At 40.7% G+C, this 21,059-nt stretch overlaps 1 protein-coding gene across 1 annotated transcript in view; it reads right to left on the bottom strand.

Annotated features, from left to right (window-relative positions):
- The window catches only part of LOC123499133 (ectopic P granules protein 5 homolog), an 80,878-nt gene that overhangs the window by 33,470 nt on the left and 26,349 nt on the right, over positions 1–21,059 (bottom strand). Inside the window, 6 exon segments of the mRNA XM_045246782.1 lie at positions 9,209–9,372; positions 13,233–13,344; positions 13,720–13,856; positions 14,223–14,383; positions 14,772–14,987; positions 15,332–15,515. Coding sequence (XP_045102717.1) covers positions 9,209–9,372; positions 13,233–13,344; positions 13,720–13,856; positions 14,223–14,383; positions 14,772–14,987; positions 15,332–15,515 — 974 coding nt within the window.

The raw sequence follows: 21,059 nt of genomic DNA, 5'->3' as shown, positions 1-21,059 counted from the left end.
CAATGTGCATTACTATGTATGTAAAGTACTGTACACGTATTGTTCGTATACATATACAGTACCGTAAGCATATATTTAGCTTACAAAAATTTTTATAAGAGTGTGGGGAAGGGTAATACAGTAGAGGGAACTGTTGATAAGAGTGTGGGGAAGGTTTATACAATGGCAGGAAGGGTTGATAATAGTGTGGGGAGGTTTAAAAAAAGATTTAAAATGTTACGTATACAGCGAAGTATATATAGCGTCATTACTTCGCAGATTTTCATCTTTCGCGGGTGGTTACAGAACACATCCCCCGCAATAAACGAGGGAACACTGTACATGAAAACAAACATTATACAGTGGTACCTCTAGATACGAAAGCTTCTGTATACGAAAATTTCATTTTACGAAATGATATGCAAAGGTTTTTTTCGCTTCATAATACGAAAAATTACTCAGCATACGAAAGATACAAAACAAAAACTTGAAATTCCTGCATGCAGAAAATTTTAAAATTCTCGCCATTTAAAAAATGAAAAAAAATAAAAAATAAATAATAAATACCGTATTTTACGCCTTGCAAGAAGCTGTATCTTGGAAGACGCACCCTAATATTTGAAAGAAATTTCTACAAAAAATAAGTCATTCTCATACAAGAACACATTCACCATATACCTGACCACTGAACACAAAAAACATCAGAAGCAAGGAGTCTGCAAGACCCAATTGTTTCAGCACTCACCACAAATTTAAAACTATGTAAATAAAAACACCATAGGTAAAAACGTATACACAGTGAAACAGTCCATCTCTTCTTCTTGTTTTAGTGGCGGGCGACGGCATGTATTGGATGTATTTTTTTTTTATTTATTTATTTTATTTATTTTTTTTTTACGGTAAGGCCTATAGCGCCTGTAGGCACACTTGAAGAGTGTATGGGAAGCGCTCTTCAGCTTCCGCCCATTAGTGGCGCAGGCAATTTTATTTATAGTGGTACCCATATTAGGGCCCATATCACCACCCAAGCTCATCTTGAGTGTAACCACCTAGAACCTGGGTATCATGGTGACATGTAGGTAACTTTAAACCACTCGACAAATGGCAAAGTGTTTTAAGGCTGTAAGTGGTGGGATTCAAACCTACGCGTGGACGTCTGCCCAATCCACACTCACCACCTTATCCACTACGCCACCACTTGTCCGATCGCCGAAACTGAATGCGCCAGTGCTGCAGTTCGTATTTATCTTATTTTGCAATCGTACTTCACAGGCTTTATCAATGTGAATATAATTCACAAGTGGAGTTTTGACTCTTGGTTGAACGAGTTAGCCATTTGGATGTTCTATTAATAAAAGTATAAAGGCACCTGGCATGTGTGTGCGTTCATGTGCACGTGTGTGTGTGTTGCTATGAGACGAGAGAGCAGGCCATTTTCTCCATATGCCGAGTAGGCTACAGGAAGTATTATGGCATTGGAAATACTTGTAACAGCTAATAATAATAATTTTAAGTGTTTCATAAAGTTAAGTGTTTATGTTTCCTGCCATTTTCTATATTTTCTGCCGTTTGCCCTCCTCCTCTGCCGCCACTTTCGCTCGAAAGGCAAGGTTCCACATTTTCGTATTATTATTTTTCATTTATTATTGCATTATGTTCTATTATCTACTTCATTTACAGGTATTAACGGATAGGTTAGGTATATTGAATGATTCAAATGTATTTGGCTCTTATTTCATTCTGGTTTTACCCTTATAATAAAATATTATGTGGTGTTTTCGTAGAGCTTGGAACGAATTAAGTGATTTACATGTAAAACGTGACTCATTATACGAAAAAATCATGATATGAAAGCCACTCCAGAACGAATTAATTTCGTATCTAGAGGTACTACTGTACACTACTAGCCATAAACATTGTGGCACCCCTCTCCCACACTGTGCTACGTATTATAAACATGTACTGCATCCAAAGAAATCTATTGAACTTACACATAATACTTTGTTGGCTTCCTTTAATGTCTCCTGCACTCTTGCAGAAGAGCCGGAAGCTGTCTGCCAGCACCATGAAATACTGGGGAGCAAATGTGTTCCAAAGGTGGCAAAGTGCAGCTTGGAGTTTGGCTACAACTGAACAGTCATGGCTGTGTAACTCCAGTTTTATTATTGCCCCCAAATTTTCTATTGGGTTCAGATCCGGGGGAATTAGCAGGCCAGTCTTCAAAGAATGGCACACAGCAGTCTCTGAGTCACTGCTTCACTGACTTAGCAGTATGGCACAGTGCACTGTCCTGCATGAAGGTGGAGGCCTGACACATCTCGAAAGACCCAGGTAGATGGTCACACAAAAGCTCGAGGTAGTTCCCCTGATTCACTGTGGTGTTTTTGGGTAACACCACAAGCCTCGTCAAAAAGAGTTAGTTTGTGCCTGCCTCCCTACCAAGCCATGTGCCTTGACCTACTCACCCATGTGCTACCTACAACATTTGCTGCTTCCTTGGCCTCACACAGCCTTTCTGCTACAAGCTGCAGCCTGCTACACAAGTGCTCTTTGCCACGTGTTATCCCTGTTCTACACTCTGCTACCTGACTGCTACTACAACCTAGTGTTCTTACACTCTGCTCTATACTTATATGTATTTTTGACGTCCCGATTGTCCGTATTCCTCAACGTCTACATTGTAAATTTTCAACACCTCTGCGATTGTCCATGTTCTCAATGTCTCTCCAATTGTCTGTATTTTCAATGTCTTCAGTTGTCTGTTTTCAACGCTTGTATTTTCGATGTCTCACTTATCTATTTTCGACGCCACTACAGTTGTCTGTATTTTCAACATCTCTACTATTATCTGTATTTTCGATGCCTCTGGTTGTCTATTTTCAATGCCTCTACGATTGTCTCCATCAGTATTTTCATGACTTTCTTCTGTTGTCTTGTCCCTATGGCTGTTATCTCAATATTTTTTTCATGATTGTCTATGCAATTTGTTGCCTCATTGGCTTTTTCTGCATTTATATTTGTATTGTCTTTTCTATATTTCTAAGTAAATGATAGTATTGCCATTAGCATGTCTGTTTTCTCAGCTAGGATGCCTTCACTTGCGTGGCTGAGCAGTGTGGTGGGAAGCTGGCCAAAGGCCCCAAAAAGTAAAAAGGAAAGTCCCACTTCATTGCCAGTTCTTTAAAAGATTAAGAGAGCCAAAAATCAGAGAAAAATGCCTTGAAACTCTTATAATCAATATTATATTATTATTTCATATTACATTTATACATATTCATTCAAATACTTTGTATGCTTATATATATATATATATATATATATATATATATATATATATATATATATATATATATATATATATATATATTTTTTTTTTTTTTATACCATGAGGACTTTTCACAGGAATTTATGGGCTAAAGGGGATACTTATTAAGGGTACCTCCTATTTCAAAGCCCACCCGCTAGGAAACCGTTGCCCCGAGTGAGTAAGCCCAACCTACACTCAGACCGTAGACAGGATTCAAACCCGTGCGCTTGGAGACCCCTCGTATCCCAAAGCACGCACGGATCCACTGTACCACGGCGGCCCCAATATGTAGTATTTTAACATGTGCTCACGATCTCTCTTCCCCACACCTATTTTGCTTATTGCTCACTTGTCTGTGACGTCCCACAGTCAGTCATGAGGCAGTGGCCAGCCCACACTCACTCACTCTCACCTCGGTCCACCACTGTGACTTTGTATCAGTCATTTCATTTACTAATATATTGCAGTGTACCTTCACCTTGTTTGGCCTCACCTTCAACAGAATGGACCAGTGGTGCCTCTCACACCATTACACCCTTTTCCTCCTCCTCCTCCTCCTCCTCCTCCTCCTCCTCCTCCTCCTTCCTACCTCCCTCCCTCTGCACAGGACAGTATAACACACACACCCACACAATCAATCAGTAAGCCATATTGATAGAATTTTTAAAGAAACATATAATTTGCTAAGGAATATTGGAGTAGCATTTCACTACATGGACAAAGAAATGATGAAGAAATTGATAAGTACTATAATAAGACCCAGATTGGAATATGCAGGAGTAGTGTGGACCTCTCATAAAAAGAAACACATAAGGAAATTCGAGAGACTACAAAAAATGGCTACAAGAATGATTCCAGAATTTGAAGGGATGACATATGAGAAGAGACTAAAGGCTATGGATCTACCAACCCTGGAACAAAGAAGAGAGAGAGGAGACCTGATACAAGTTTATAAATTGATCAACGGAATGGATCAAGTGGATAATGAGAAACTGATCCTGAGAGAAGAATATGACATCCGAAGTACAAGATCGCATAGTAAAAAGCTGAGAAAAGGAAGATGTCTGAGAGATATTAAAAAACATATTTTCCCGCAGAGATGTATTGAAACGTGGAACAGTTTAAATGAAGAAATAGTGTCTGCAACGAGTGTCCATACTTTTAAAGTAAGATTGGATAAGTGTAGATGTGGAGACAGGGCCACACGAGCATAAAGCCAGGCCCTATAAAACTACAACTAGGTAAATACACGCACATGCACACGTACACACACACACCGCGTAGTGTAGTGGTTAGCATGCTCAACTCACAATCAAGAGGGCCGGGTTCGAGTCCCGGGAAGCAGCGAGGCAAATGGACAAGCCTCTTAATGTGTGGCCCCTGTTCACCTAGCAGTAAATAGGTACGGGATACAACTCAATTGTGGCTTGCTTTCGGTGTGTGTTGTGTGATGTGGTCTCAGTCCTACCCGAAGATCGGTCTATGAGCTCTGAGCTCGCTCTGTAACGGGGAAGACTGGCTGGGTAACCAGCAGATGACCGAGGTAAATTACACACACGCACACACACACACACACACACACACACACACACACACACACACACACACACACACACACACACACACACACAGGTAAGGAGATGGAAGGCTCAAGTTCCAAATGTGAGAGGAGGAGGAGGAGGAGGAGGAGGAGGAGGAGGAGGAGGAGGAGGAGGAGGAGGAGGAGCACGAAGACTATAGAATTTAGCTATACTGTATTTGCTATGTTAATGGAGAACAACAATACAAAGAAGAACAAAAATAAGAGAAAGGAAAATAGAAACACACACACACACACACACATATAGAGGAGTTTTTTTTATTTATTTATTTATTTATTTTTTTTTTTTTTTACGTAGGGAAGAGGGCCAGCCAAGGGCAAAAAAAAAAAAGAAAGTTAGAAAAAGGCCCACTTGAGCGCTGGCTCTCCAAAGAGTTCAAAAAGTGCCAAAACCGTCAGCCAGAATTAGGGGAGCAAATGCCTCGATACCTCCCTCTTAAAAGAAGACAAGTTGTAGGAATTCGGAAATACAGATGCAGGGAGGGAGTTCCAGAGTTTACCAGTGAAAGGGATGAATGATTGAGCGTACTGGTTAACTCTTGCATTAGAGAGTTGGACAGAATAGGGATGAGAGGAAGAAGAAAGCCTTGTGCAGCGTGGCCGCAGGAGGAGGGAGGCATGCAGTTAGCAAGATCAGTAGAACAGTTACCATGAAAATAGCGATAAAATATAGAAAGGGATGCAACATTTCGGCGGTGAGAAAGAGACTGAAGACAGTTAGTCAGAGGAGGGAGTTGATGAGACGAAGAGCTTTCGATTCCACCCTATCAAGCAAAGCTGTGTGACTGGAACCCCCAAACATGCGAAGAGTACTCCATACAGGGACGGATAAGGCCCTTATACAGAGTAAGCAGTTGGAGGGCGAGAAAAACTGTCGGAGACGCCTCAGAACACCTAATTTCATAGAAGCTGTTTTAGCAAGAGATGAGATGTGAAGTTTCCAGTTAAGATTATGAGCAAAGGACAGACCGAGGATATTCATTGTGGAAGAGGAGACAGTTGAGTGTCATTGAAGAAGAGGGATAGTTGTCTGGAAGGTTGTGTCGAGTTGATAGATGGAGGAATTGAGTTTTGAGGCATTGAAAACTACTAGATTTTCTCTGCCCCAATCGGAAATCTTAGAAAGATCGGAAGTCAGGCGTTCCGTGGCGTCCCGCGTGATCTGTTGATTTCCTGAAGGGTTGGACGTCTCTGAAAGAACGTGGAAAGATGTAGGGTGGTATCATCAGCGTAGGAGTGGATAGGGCAAGAAGTTTGGTTAAGAAGGTCATTAATGAATAATAGAAAGAGAGTGGGTGACAGGACAGAACCCTGAGGAACACCACTATTAATAGGTTTAGGAGAAGAACAGTAGCCGTCTACCACAGCAGCAATAGAGCGGTCGGAAAGGAAACTTGAGATAAAGTTGCAGAGAAAAGGATAGAAGCCGTAGGAGGGCAGTTTTGAAATCAAAGCTTTATGCCAGACTCTATCAAAAGCTTTTGATATGTCTAACGCAACAGTAAAAGATTCACCGAAATCTCTAAAAGAGGATGACCAAGACTCAGTAAGGAAAGCCAGAAGATCACCAGTAGAGCGACCTTGATGGAAGCCATACTGGCGATCAGACAGAAGATTGTGAAGTGACAGATGTTTGAGAATCTTCCTATTCAGGATAGATTAAAAAACTTCAGACAAGCAAGAGATTAAAGCTATACGACGGTAGTTTGAGGGGTTAGAACGGTCACCCTTTTTAGGAACAGGCTGAATGTAGGCGAACTTCCAGCAGGAAGGAAAGGTAGAAGTCGATAGACAAAGTTGGAAGAGTTTGGCCAGGCAAGGTGCAAGCACAGAAGCACAGTTTTTGAGTACAATAAGAGGGCATGGAAAACATCATTACGAAGAATTTTGATTGTAGACATGAAATAGTCAGAGGGAGGAGAGAGAGGAGGACAAGCCCAGAATTGTCCAAGGTGGAGTTGTGAGCAAAGGTTTGAGAAAAGAGTTCAGCTTTAGACAGAAGAGATGGCAGTGGTGCCATCAGGATGAAATAAAGGAGGGAAAGATGAAGAAGTGAAGTTATTTGAGATGTTTTGGCTAGATGCCAGAAGTCACGAGGAGAGTTTGAGTTTGAAAGATTTTGACATTTCCTATTTATGAAAGAGTGTTTGGCAAGTTGAAGAACAGACTTGGCATGATTCCGGGCAGAGATATAAAGTGCATGAGATTCAGGAGATGGAAGGCTCAAGTACCTTTTGTGGGCAACCTCTCTATCATGTATAGCACGAGAACAGGCTGAGTTAAACCAAGGTTTAGAAGGTTTAGGTTGAGAAAAGAATGAGGAATGTACGCCTCCATGCCAGATACTAACACCTCTGTTATGCGTTCAGCACAAAGAGATGGGTCTCTGACACGGAAGCAATAATCATTCCAGGAAAATCAGCATAATACCTCCTCAGGTCCCCCAACTGGCAGAGGCAAAACGCCAGAGGCACCTTCGCTTTGGGGATCCTGCGGAGGATTGGAAAAATAGGACAAGATACAGAAATGAGATTGTGATCGGAGGAGCCCAACGGAGATGAAAGGGTGACAGCATAAGCAGAAGGGTTAGAGGTGAGGAAGAGATCAAGAATGTTGGGCGTGTCTCCAAGACGGTCAGGAATACGAGTAGGGTGTTGCACCAGTTGCTCTAGGTCATGGAGGATAGCAAAGTTGAAGGCTAGTTCACCAGGGTGGTCAGTGAAGGAGAGGAAAGCCAAAGCTGGTGGTGAACATTGAAATCTCCAAGAATGGAAATCTCAGCGAAAGGGTAGAGGGACAGAATGTGCTCCACTTTAGAAGTTAAGTAGTCGAAGAAATTACTATAGTCAGAAGAGTTAGGGAGAGATAAACAGCACAGATGAATTTAGTTTGAGAGTGACTGTTAAGCCAGATGGTGGAAAATTCGGAAGACTCAAGAGCGTGGGCACGAGAGCAAGTTAAGTCGTTCCGTACATAGACGCAATATCCAACTTTGGAATGAAAATGAGGAAAGTAGGAGGGAACAGAGAAGGGGCTACTGTCAGTTGCCTCAGACAGCTGTGTTTCGGTGAGGAAAAGAAGATGAGGTTTAGTAGAGGAAAGGTGGTGTTCCACAGATTGAAAATTAGATCTAAGACCGCGAATGTTGCAGAAGTTTATGTAGAAAAAGTTGAGGGAGGTGTCAAGGCATTTGTGGTCTTCAACAGGAGAGGTGTCCGACCTGGGGACATTTTTGGTCCCCTCCCAGAGGGGACTCCGAGGCGTTGTTTATTTGGGTCCCATTTTCTTTTAAATTTTGATTTGGAGTGAAGGGTGTATGTGTGGTAAGTGCATGTAGTTTTGTGTGAAGAAGGAGAGCTGTCTTTAGAGGGTAGGCTGTGACTACCCCCTTGAGTTGTGAGACACAAAGGGAAACATTCAATGAGATCACAACTAGCTTTAATGGAAGGTTCACAGCACCTCCTGAACTAGTGCTATTAGATCTCACTGGGAGTAAGTTATTGTTTCGGTAGGTGTCATAGGGAGGGACAGGGCATGGACCAGGAGTGAAAGGTTAGGTGGGAGAAGCTTAATGACTTAGTTTTTGAGGTGGTTGAATCAATCAAATGAAAACTGAAGCCTTCATCTGGTGTGGAGCTACCATGTGTTGCTACTGAGAAATTATATGGCCAGGATTGGCAAGGAGTCAAGTGCTGGGATCTGTACATACAAAACATTACATGTGGAGAAAAGAGATAATGGTATGCGGTGTCTCCATCAGTTTTTTTTTGCTCTTCCAACTGCTAACTCTGTACAAGGGCCTTATCCATCCTTGTATGGAGTACTCTTTGCATATTAGGGGGGTTTCCACTCATACAGCTTTATTAGATAGGGTGGAATCTAAAGCTTTTCGTCTCATCAACTCCCCCTCCTCTGACTGTCTTCAGCCTCTTTCTCACTGCCAAAATGTTACATCTCATTCTATCTTTTATTGCTATTTTCATGCTAACTGCTCTATTGATCTTGCTAACTGCATGCCTCCTGCTTCTGTATTTCCATCTTCCTATGACTTGACTTCTTTTAAGAAGGAGGTTTCAGGACATTTGTCTCTGGCTTTTGGGTGATTCTTTCAAATCTTTTAGGGAACCTGCTGCTCCAGTGGGCCTTTTTTCTAATATTTTCTTGCCCTTAGCAGATTTCCCTCTTGTGCAAAAAAAAAAAAAAAAATAAATAAATAAATAAATAAATAAAAAAATAAAAAAATAAAATCAATCAATAAATAAATAAATAAATAAATAAATTAATTAATTAAAAAAATAAAAATAAAAAAATGCTGTACTCACTGTATGATGGAGATGTCAACTGGGTTTCTGTCTGGCAAGGAGAGGATGATACGTGGGTCACAGCTCATCACCCACCAATTAACAACTCGCTGGAAGCTGTCGCCATCTATGAGCCACCAAGCAAATCTTTCAGACTCAAGGAGCAGTGTCTGGAGCAGGGGTGACTGCAAGAGCCAAGAAAAAATTACTTGCTTGGTGCTCTTCAAAGATAAATCTGTGTGTGTGTGTGTGTGTAATTCACCTTGGTCACCTGCTGGTCACCCAGCCAGTCTTCCCCATTACGGAGTGAGCTCAAAGCTCATAGACCGATCTTTGGGTAGGACTGAGACCACAACACACTCTACACACCAGGAAAGCGAGGCCACAATCGAAAGTTACATGTACCTATTTACTGCTAGGTGAACAGGGCCACACATTAAGAGGCTTGCCCATTTGCCTTGCCACTTATGAATCTACAGATATATATATATAACCACTACACTATGGTGTGTGTGTGTGTGTGTGTGTGTGTGTGTTTCACTGTTTGAACTGCAGTCTCTGAGACAGAGACAGAGTTACCCTACGGAACAAGCTCAGAGCTCATTTTACCTACTCATCTTGAACAGGGCCGTGAGACACACCCAAATATCTCCACACCACACACTGTGTGTGTGTGTGTGTGTGTGTGTGTGTGTGTGTGTGTGTGTGTGTGTGTGTGTGTGTGTGTGTGTGACAACAATTGTAACATACGGAAAAGAGCTACTCCATATCAAGCTTTTTTTAAAATCATGAATATTCCTTGCGTTGACCACTTCCACTAAACTATTCCATGCTATGGTGAACATTTTTCACATCTCTCCTATAAGTGGCCATTTTAGTTTTTTCCCATGCCCTCTCGACACATTCCACATACAAATATCCCTATCCATTTTTCCATGCCAATCATCACTCTGTATATTGCTATCAGGTCTCCCCTTTCTCTTCTGTTTTCCAGGGTTGGAAGTTGCATTCTTGTCAGTCTGTCTTCATAAGTCAAATCTCTTAAGTCAGGCACCATTTTGTTGCAGCCCTCTGTACTTTCTCTAGTGTGTTTCTTTGTGTGTGTGTGTGTGTGTGTGTTCAATACTTGTGTATTTTGTTTATATGTCTCTCTGGCGATAGGTCATTGGTAATTGTCACCCCAAGGTCTTTTTCTTCATGACTGGTTTTATGTCTTCATTTCCTATCTTGTACATACTCCTGATTCTTCTTTCACTCTTGTGTGTCGTGTGAACTCCATTTGCCATGTACAGCTCCATTTCCATATTCTGTCCAAGTCTTCCTGGAGTAGTTCGCAATCTTTGTCACATCTCACTTTTCTTAACAATTTTGCATCGTCTGCAAATAGGCTCACATAACTGGACACCCCATCCACCATGTCATTTATGTAGACCGCGAACATTACTGGTGCCAACACTGATCCCTGTGGAACTCCACTCTCCACCAAGCCCCATTCTGATGGTCTGTCCTTAATTATTGTTCTCATTTCTCTTCCTACCAAAAGTCTTCCATCCATTTTAGTAAACTGCCATGCACTCCTCCTACCATTTCAAGTTTCCAGATCAGTCTCTGGTGTGGTACCTTATCAAAGGCCTTTTTAAATCCAGATATATTCCATCAGCCCAACCATCTCTTTCCTGTATTACATCTATCACCCTCGAATAGTAACATATCAGGTTTGTCGTGCATGAACGCCCTTTCTAAAACCAAATTGACACTCACAAAGTATGTCATTTTTCTCCAAGAAGTCTGTCCATCTATTCTTCACCACCCTCTCACACATCTTAGCTACCACACTTGTAAGTGACACTGGTCTATAGTTCAATGGGTCTCTCTTGTTACCTGATTTATAGATTGGGACAATGTTAGCTCTTTTCCAGTCTTGGGGCACTACACCTTCCCTTAATGAGGCATCAATTACTTCACAAACTTTTTCTGCCAGTTGCTCCCTGCATTCTCTTAAAATCCATCCTGATACCCCATCAGGTCCCACAGCTTTTCTCACTTCTAAACTCCCCATCATGTTCTTGATCTCCTCCACAGTTACTTGAAACTCCTTCATAATCCCTTTCTGTTCCATTACCAGTGGTTTGTCAAAAGCAGTCTCCTTTGTGAATACCTTCCGAAAGCATCCATTCATAGCCTCTGCCATTTCCTGGGATCTTCACTGCATACTCCATTTACTTCTAAACTTTCAATACTTTCTCTATTTTTGATGTTGTTGTTCACATGTCTGTAAAAAGCCTTGGTTGGTCTTTACATTTATCAATTATATCCTTTTCTTGTTTCTTTCTTTCTTCTCTTCTAATCAACACATATTCATTTCTTGCTCTTTTGTAACTTTCCCACTGCTTAATCCGTCTTTTCCTTCTCCACCTCTTCCATGCATCCTCTTTTCTTGTTCTAGCCTTTTCACATCTATCGTTAAACCAGTCCTGCTTTCCAACTTCTCTATGTTGTCTTATTGGTACAAATTTTTCTCACCTTCTTTGTATATTTTTATAAATTCCTTCCACTTTTCATTTGCTCCTTAGCACTCTTGAATTTCATCCAATTTGTCTCTTGAAAGAATTTCTTTAGGTTTCCAAAATCTGTCTTGGCATAATTCCATCTTCCCACTTTATATTCTTCATTTCTTCTAGATTTCTCTTCGTCTATCACCTTGAACTCCAAAACTGCATGATCACTCTTTGCTAAAGGGCACTCCACCCTCATCTCCTCAATGACCATTGGCTCTGTACTAAAGACCAAGTCCAGTCTTGACGATGCTCCCTCTCCTCCAAACCTAGTATCTTCTTTGACCCACTGAGTTAACACATTTTCCATTGCCAGTGTCAATAGTGTATTTCCCCATGTTGTCTCTGATCCTTCCATTGACCAGTCCTCCCAACACACCTCTTTACAATTAAAATCTCCCATCATTATAGTTCGTTCACAGCCACCCAACATTTCTTCCAGACATGTTCCTGTATCACTTATCATTTCTTCATATTCCTGTACTGACCATGCATTTGTCTTAGGTGGTACGTACACCACTATGTAGTGCCTCTTTTTCCTTCATTAGTTTCTGCTCTGATCTTTAGCACTTCTGCCTTTCCCATACCTTTTTCACTTGATCCACCTTTATATCTTTTTAACCAGCAACATCACTCCTCCTCCCATCTTACCTACTCTATTTCTTTTCCAAACATTATATTTCCCTTCTCCAACCATCATCAGGTCTTCTCCCTCTCTCAGTTTTGTTTCAGTAAGACCCACAATATCTGGGTTCTTGTCCCTCAAGTAATCGTTGAGTTCTAAAATCCCCGATATCACTCCATTTATGTTGGAATACATTACATTTCGCTCATATGTAAGTTTCTTTAGTCCTTTCTTGCTGTACTTTTCTGGGTTATGAACCACTTCCTCAGTCTCATATCCAAGATTCTCCAGAATGTGTGTGTGTGTGTGTGTGTGTGTGTGTGTGTGTGTGTGTGTGTATTTACCTAGTTGTTGTAGTTTTACAGGGCCTGGGCTTTATGCTCGTGTGGCCCCGTCTCCATATCTACACTTATCCAATCTTACTTTAAAAGTGTGCACACTCGTTGCAGACACTACTTCTTCATCTAAAGTTCTAAACTGTTCCACGTCTCAATACATCTCTGCGGGAAACTATATTTTTTAATATCTCTCAGACATCTTCCCTTTCTCAGCTTTTTACTATGCGATCTTGTGCTTCGGATGTCATATTCTTCTCTCAAGATCAGTTTCTCATTATCCATTTCTCATTATGTGTGTGTGTGTGTGTGTGTGTGTGTGTGTGTGTGTGTGTGTGTGTAAATGAATAGATATACTATATTATATACTGATTTTTATCCATCAATGAACAAGATAGGAAAGGTGTTAGTGCAAAGTTATCTACAACAAAAGAGCTTGAAATTTAAGACCACATGCTCTAGTATGGAGGGAAAAAAAAAATTGATTAGGTACTTTGGCAAACATGGTATAATTCAAATGTTACACTCACCTGTCTCACACTTGGCTCCATGGAGATCCTCACTAGGAGGTTGAGGAGGCAGGTGTGTAGTTTGGCAGCAATCTGATCTGATGAGTAACTCCCCACAGATGTATGGCACTCACTGATGATGATGGACAAACAATAAATAGTTAGACATACAAAAGACATGTTACAGTACTAATTAGTCATTTTGTATTGATAACTAAACACATGAACAGTGATTCTCTTCAATATATGAGAAGTGAATTACAATAATGAATTGAAACATAAAAACAAAACACATTATATAAAACATATTGTATAAAAATCACACATGAGGTAAGGAGATAAGTAAAATAAGGGAATACATAAGACTAACTTAGAAAATGCTAAAACCTTACTATTACTAAAGGAGGGTGAAGTATATAAAATATGCATAACAAATTTATATTACAACCAGGAATAATAAGAGACGTCTTACTCATATCACAAAGTTCTTCAACTCTGTTTGGCTTACCCTTGTGAGGCCTTGATTGCCATGTGGCTGTTGGTGGTGGGGGGTGCCAGTGCAGCCTCAAGGACCTTTCCCCAGTTCACCTGCACTAACACCTGCCCCATGAAGCTGTGGCACTCTGGCAGGTACTGCTCCACCACCTACATGTGACACACACACACACACATGCATGTGCACACACACACACACACACATCACTCTTATTATTCATTTCCTCAATGGCTTCAAAAATCATATATGAAAACATGGCAAAGATCTAAACTTTAAGTATGGACAAGGTCTGTATGAAGATCTCTCAACACAGTAGTTTCAATAAATAGGGAATCCAAGATAATCTGAATTTTCAATATAATACAAAAATCTCGGATAATACCTGAAATGCACACTTATTTATTCTCAATTCAATGCTATGTCAGATTACACCTACAAAAGTGATGGTAGTAAACTATTGAGTGAAGAGAAAAATTACAACACTAAAAAGAGATAACCAGCCAACACTTTCATACCTTGCACAGGGTGAGGGTGTCCTGGAGGGAAGGATGCAGGTGGTGCCAGGAGAGGGCTGCAAGGTGGGTGTGCACTACCACCAAGACATGACTCTTCACCTCTCTCACAGCAAAGGTATTACTGTAGTACTCCAACAAGATGGACAGCATGCTTGACTGACCTGTGTGTGTGTGTGTGTGTGTGTGTGTGTGTGTGTGTGTGTGTGTGTGTGTGTGTGTGTGTGTGTGTGTGTGTGTGTGTGTGTGTGTGTGTGTGTGTAAAGGTTATGCATTTAGTAAAAAGAAGCCTTAACAATGCTATTTAAATATTACTACGAAAAACAGAAAGAAAATCAATATTATCTACTTATATAATCAGTTTCATCATTATCTCTAATTCCAGTTTGATTTCTCTAGGTAAAAACAATAATAAGAGAGAGAGAGAGAGAGAGAGAGAGAGAGAGAGAGAGAGAGAGAGAGAGAGAGAGAGAGAGAGAGAGAGAGAGAGAGAGAGAGAGAGAGAGAGAGAGAGAGAGAGAGTTTGTTATTATAGCACAGTATATGACTCACCTGGTAGCAACTCATGGATGTAATCAATGGAAGCAACAAACATAGCAACCATGGAGTCAGCAGCACTGGCATCACTTGGAGCCCAGGGCAACAGCAGCTGAATGTCATGAGTGAGGTGACGAAGCCAATCTGGGCATGTCTGTCTGTCAGCACCACCTAGAGGGGCCACCCACCCAGCCCACACACCCTCCACTGTCCTCCACACCTTCTGCACCACTGTCAATGACAAAGACATGATCACCACCATTCATTCCTCAAAGCACAATTTTCTTTCTTTTTACCTTTCATCTACAAACAAAGCAGTTTAAGCTTCTTTTAACAATGCTGACTGAACTGATCTATCAATGTATCATCTTTCTACAAAACATCAACCTTTTATCACTCAATGAAAAATATAGTCTATCATACATTTCAGGAGTTTATTCATGAATTGATACTTTCCAGAAGGATCTGAGCATTCAATTTACTAATATTTTTCTTATCTTTTTCATTAACCTTATTCTGACAAAGAAACATCATAAAAATTACAAGTGAATGAACACATTTTCCTCATGTTTTACCATCGTCTTGGAGGGTGCCAGGTCTGGCATGCAGTGTGGTGACAATGTAGGTGTGGGACAAGAGGCAGAGGAATACTGAAATAGGTCTGATATGCAGTCGGTACTTTGGGTAAAGACCGTACAGACCAAACTCCAGCCGCTGCTTCACAAAGTAGTTGGACAACATTTTCAGTGTATCATCCACCTGTAAAAATTCCAAAAAGATGATTAATCTCAAGTGTCACCTACATTTCATAACTATTAAAAGCAACAATACCTTAGATATAAAATAAAGTTAAAACATAACACTATACATGGAACCTTAGTTCCATGAATGCCCCAAGAACAAAAATTTTGATCCAAAAACAGAGTTGCTAGCTTTGGCGTGAGATGGCATCGCAAGGACCATCAGTTGTTCTCATGGTACCAAACTGCAAACAGTGTTTCTTGTGGTGCTGTTTTTTTTTTTTTTTTGCATTAAATTGGCCCTCATTATGCCTCCCAAGAAAGTGAAATGTGTTAGTCAGGTCACTCTTAAGTGGCCATTTTGGTGTGGTCCACTTTTTAACACCTAGTCTTGCACAGTTGCCACATCTCAGTTTATCGGCCTGTTGTATCCCCCCACTCTCTCTCTCTCTCTCTCTCTCTCTCTCTCTCTCTCTCTCTCTTCTGTGACAATCATTCTATATAAAAAAAATCGTATATCAAATAAATTTTTCCCGTAGAAATTAATGGAAATAGAATTAATTCGTTATTGTGATACAAACTTACCCCCTCAAAAAATCAACATGCTTTAAATACCAACCAAATACAGATTTAATATTAAAATATAATGTTTATTGTATGCATGATATAAATGTACCATATTGCCCAAAATAACAACTTAACCTGCAAAACTCGGGACACATCGATAGACATTCATCACATAAGAACATAAGAACATAAGAAAAGAAAGAAGCTGCAAGAGGCTGCCAGGCCTATACAAGGCAGTCCCAGTGTGCTTAATCTACCTATTTCCATCTATCTTCCCCATCCATGAATTTATCTAACCTTCTTTTAAAGCTCCTTATTGACTCAGTCCTGACTACATGACCACTGAGACCGTTCCACTCATCAACCACTCTGTTTGAAAACCAATTTCTTCCCATTTCTTTCCTAAACCTGAATTCAAGTTTAAACCCATTATTTCTGGTTCTGTCCCTGCTACTGATCCTAAGAACTACATTCATGTCTCCTCTGTTAAAACCCTTACACTACTTAAATACTTCTATCAGGTCTTCTCTTAACCTATGTCTCTCTAAGAAATGCAGATTAATGTTTTTCAGTCTCTCTTCATAGGGAATATCCCTCATTCCCTGTATCTTTTTAGTCATCCTCCTTTGCACTGACTCCAACAGAGCTATGTCCTTCCTGTAATGTGGGGACCAGAATTGTACCGCATAGTCAAGATGTGGCCTGACCAGCGCCAAGTATAATTTTAGTATTACTTCAGGACTCCTGCTTTTAACACTTCTAAAAATGAACTCTAATACTCTATTCGCCTTATTTCTGGCCTCAATACATTGCTTCCTTGTACCGAGATCAGAGCTAACTATGACTCCTAAATCTTTCTCATACTTGAAACTTCCTAGTGCCACGTCATCTATTGTGTACGTATTGCTTAGATTATCTCTACCTACGCTCAGTACCCTGCATTCATTAATATTGAACTCCATTAGCCATCTATCTGTCCATTCTTTCATCCTATCCAAGTCAGCCTGCAAAGCCTTAGCATCTGAATCGGACCTAATTAATCTACCTATCTTTGTGTCGTCCGCAAATTTACTGATATCACTATTAATTCCACTATCCAAGTCGTTCATATACATATATGTATATTAGAAATAATAATGGCCCTAAAACTGAGCCCTGTGGCACCCCACTAACTACTTCCCCCCACTCGGAATTAGATCCATTAATTACTATCCTTTGTCGCCTGTCGTCTAACCACGCTTTAATCCAACCTAATATTCTACCCTCTATACCGTGTGCTTTGACCTTTTTTAAGAGCCTCTGGTGAGGTACCTTGTCAAAGATGCGTGCTTTGGGATCCTAGAGGTCTCCAAGCGCACGGGTTCGAATCCTGTCCACGGTCTGAGTGTAGGTTGGGCTTCCTCACTCGGAGCAACAGTTTCCTAGCGGGTGGGCTTTAAGATAGGAAGTACCCTAAAAAGTATCCCCTTTAGCCCATAAATTCCTGTGAAAAGCCCACATGGTATATAAAAAAAAAAAAAAAAAAAAAAAAAAGGCTTTACTGAAATCTAAGTATAGAATGTCATAATTATCACCTTTATCTGCCGCCTCATAAACCTTACTATAAAAGCTCAACAAATTTGTAAGACACGACTTCCCTTTCGTAAACCCATGTTGTGTGTGATTTATCAAGCTGTGTTTGTCTAGGTGTTCCCTAATGTTTTTTTGCTATCATTGATTCCATTAATTTACCCACAACTTAAGTCAAGCTGACAGGTCTGTAATTAGACATTAGGGTTTTATCCCCTTTCTTAAATATGGGAACCACATTAGGTTCTCTCCACATTGTAGGTACCTCACCTGACTCCAGTGATATCCTAAAAAGTACCGCTAGAGGCTCGCTGACGACTTCCTTGCATTCCTTTAGAACCCTTGGATATACTTCATCAGGTCCTGGTGACTTGAATTTCTTTAGTTTATCTATCTCCTGTTCTACCATTGCCTTAGTTATATGAATATCTGTCAGCTTTTCACTATCTTCTGCCCTAAATACCTCTTCGCTATCTGGGATTTCCTGTGTGTTCTCCTGGGTGAAGACAATTAAAAAATACTCGTTCATAATTCTACTAATCTCTTCCGCTGAACTAGCCATTTCCCCATTTGTTGTTTTTAATGAACCTAATTCTTCTCTACTCTTCATCTTGTATAACTGAAAAAATCCCTTGGTGTCCATCTTTGCTTGGTTGGCTACCCTCAACTCATATTCACTTTTAGATTTCCTTGTTAACTGCTTAACTGTTCTTACTAATTCATGGTATAGTGGCCTTAAAGCCTCATCTCCTGCCTTTAGCCTCTTCTATATATTCCTTTTCTGCCCTATACATAATTTTAATCTGTCTGTCATCCACTTAGGATAGGATCGTTGTTTTGTGATTTTATTGTTCTATATGGAATGTTGACTAACTGACCGTCACTTATTTTACTTAGGAAGTCAGTATACATCTCACCAATCCTCAGCTGACCAGGGTTTCTCCCATGTTCTAATCCAGCTTCCCTCTCTGCCTCACTCTCTCTCCATCCCACTCCGACTTCCCACCTCCCCCCTTCCTTCTACCTGACAAGGCAGGGGCAAGACACGGGGCATGTCGATAGATGTTTAGGCTTTTTACGGCTATATTTTCTTCTAATTTTTCTTTGCTTGTGAGCTGGCAGCACTCATTAGGAGTAAACATATGCTTTACGTCACTGTGTCACCAATGATGGATGGTGGGAGCGACAGCGATTTCACAGTGTCTGATTCTGCCACCTCTTCCACGTGCCTTACTGCTATACCTCAGGTGTCTTGCCATGTTGTGGGGAGACACCTTTTGAATGAGTGGTATCAGAACAGGAGAGAGAGAGAGAGAGAGAGAGAGAGAGAGAGAGAGAGAGAGAGAGAGAGAGAGAGAGAGAGAGAGAGAGAGAGAGAGAGAGAGAGAGAGAGAGAGAGAGAGAGAGAGAGAGAGAGAGAGAGAGAGAGAAAGAGAGATACAAGGGGCCCATTTTCTATCGCTTTAGCCAAGGCCGCTGAACCCGATCGGATGCAAGACCAAGTACACCGATGATACCACCTCATTCAACCTGATACAGGCAACCCCCGTTTAACGAAGGTTCACACAACGAAATTTTGTTATAACGAAGGTTTCATTTTACTACCATCTGCTCGTTTAACGAACACCAAACTCGCTTTAACGAAGTTTTATCCAAGTAATTTTTTCCAAATTTGAAAGCCCCACTGTATCATGCAAGCTGACAGGCTTTTGAATACATCAGGAGTTGCTGGTACTAAGGCCTGCCTCAGGAGAAATCCTGAAACACCTGTAGAATAAAGATCAAGATCAAGCCTCTCGTGGACAACACAGGCGCTGCCGATACAAAGGCCTGACTCAGAAGAAATTCTGCGTTACCTGTAGCATCAAGATCAAGATCAAGATCACGTGCACCACTCACTCCCCAGTCAAAACATAACAGCGTCACCAGTAGCTCATCTTCCCTAGTTCAACTTACCACCAAAACGCCCTGCAATGTGGCCTAACGTTCCTAAGAAGACCAGGAAGTGTCTTACTCTCGAAGTGAAGCTGGGTATTATTCACAGACACGAGAGAGGCCAGAAAACTAATAACATTGCTGGCCACCATCTTGACTCCATCTACTGTCTACTATTTTCAAGTCAGCAGACTCTATTAAGAAGGCTGGTGAGACCGTATCTTCCTTGCAAGCTAAAAGAACCACCTGAACTCGTGACTCTACAATGGATAAAATGGAAAGCCTTGTGGAAATGTGGTACATAAGTTTTGTATGCAGTACCATGATGCGCACTTTGTTTACATTCCACATGTTGCCGGTTAGTGTCTTTCCCGTTTCACTCTCCTTCCCTTCATAAAGTTAAGATCATCAACATTATAAAGTTACATACATACATACATTAGTGTACATTATAATGAATTAAATTAAACTACCTAAATGTTTAACTTCATAATTTTTACTTTCATTAAACCTTTTACTGTACTATGATGCACTCTCGCTTTGCTTACTCCCAATGGAAGTTCAAATCAAGGGTTAAACTTGTTATAATCGGTTCGCTTAACAAAGTTTCGCTTAACGAAGTGTTTTTTAGGAACGTAACCCCTTCGTTAAACGGGGATTGCCTGTATATTGGTAACCACAGCATCTAGAGACTTCTGGTTTTTTGCATTGCAAAGAGGAAGAGTTGCTTGTGGGCACTCATTTATTGAATTTCCAAGTGTAATCAGTATGTGAATACAGGCTATTTTGTGTGTTTCTTGCCAAACCTGCTGAGTTTGCGAGAGCTTTAGGGGTTAAACATGCATTCATACTTACCGACGCTGTGATAGAATTTCATATATGTAGTATGGAGGAGGAACTGGCGAGTTACCCATGCCTTACTATTGGCACACCACAAGACCTGGAGGTTTTCTTTTAACACCTTAGATGCTTTAAAGGCCCTGGGGTTCTCAGAATGATACACCAACAATGGTTTGACTTTACAGTTACTACTAGCGTTAGTGCAAAGGGCCAAGTCACAGATACGCACACCACGTTCATATTTTGCAATTATCTTGTGTTTCATATCTATTGCAAGACTCTTCTAAGTCTCTTCTTTTCAGCGCCATGTATCGCTATTCGTATCTTAAAAATATCCTCGTATTTCAAGGCGTAAATTATATGTTGGGTCATTCGAATCTCAAAGTATAACTGTATTTCCAAGATGCTTTGCTGGTATGTCAAGTTTCAGGCATCACGAGATTCTGCAAAATATTTGTTTAGGCCACCATATTTGTCATCACAGTTGATCACAACACAGAGGCACCTCACAACCAGGACAGCAAGTGATGCATGATAAAAGTCATCAGGAAGATCAATGTATCCCATCTTGCTGTCAGTTAGATGCTTTTATTATAACAATAACAATCTTTGTTTATTCCAGCTGAGAGGCACACAAAAGCATTTGAGAGAG

This window comes from Portunus trituberculatus, chromosome 49 (assembly GCF_017591435.1).
Source record: "Portunus trituberculatus isolate SZX2019 chromosome 49, ASM1759143v1, whole genome shotgun sequence".
NCBI classification, from domain to species: Eukaryota; Metazoa; Arthropoda; class Malacostraca; order Decapoda; family Portunidae; genus Portunus; species Portunus trituberculatus.
This window is presented reverse-complemented; position numbering and strand designations above follow the sequence as displayed.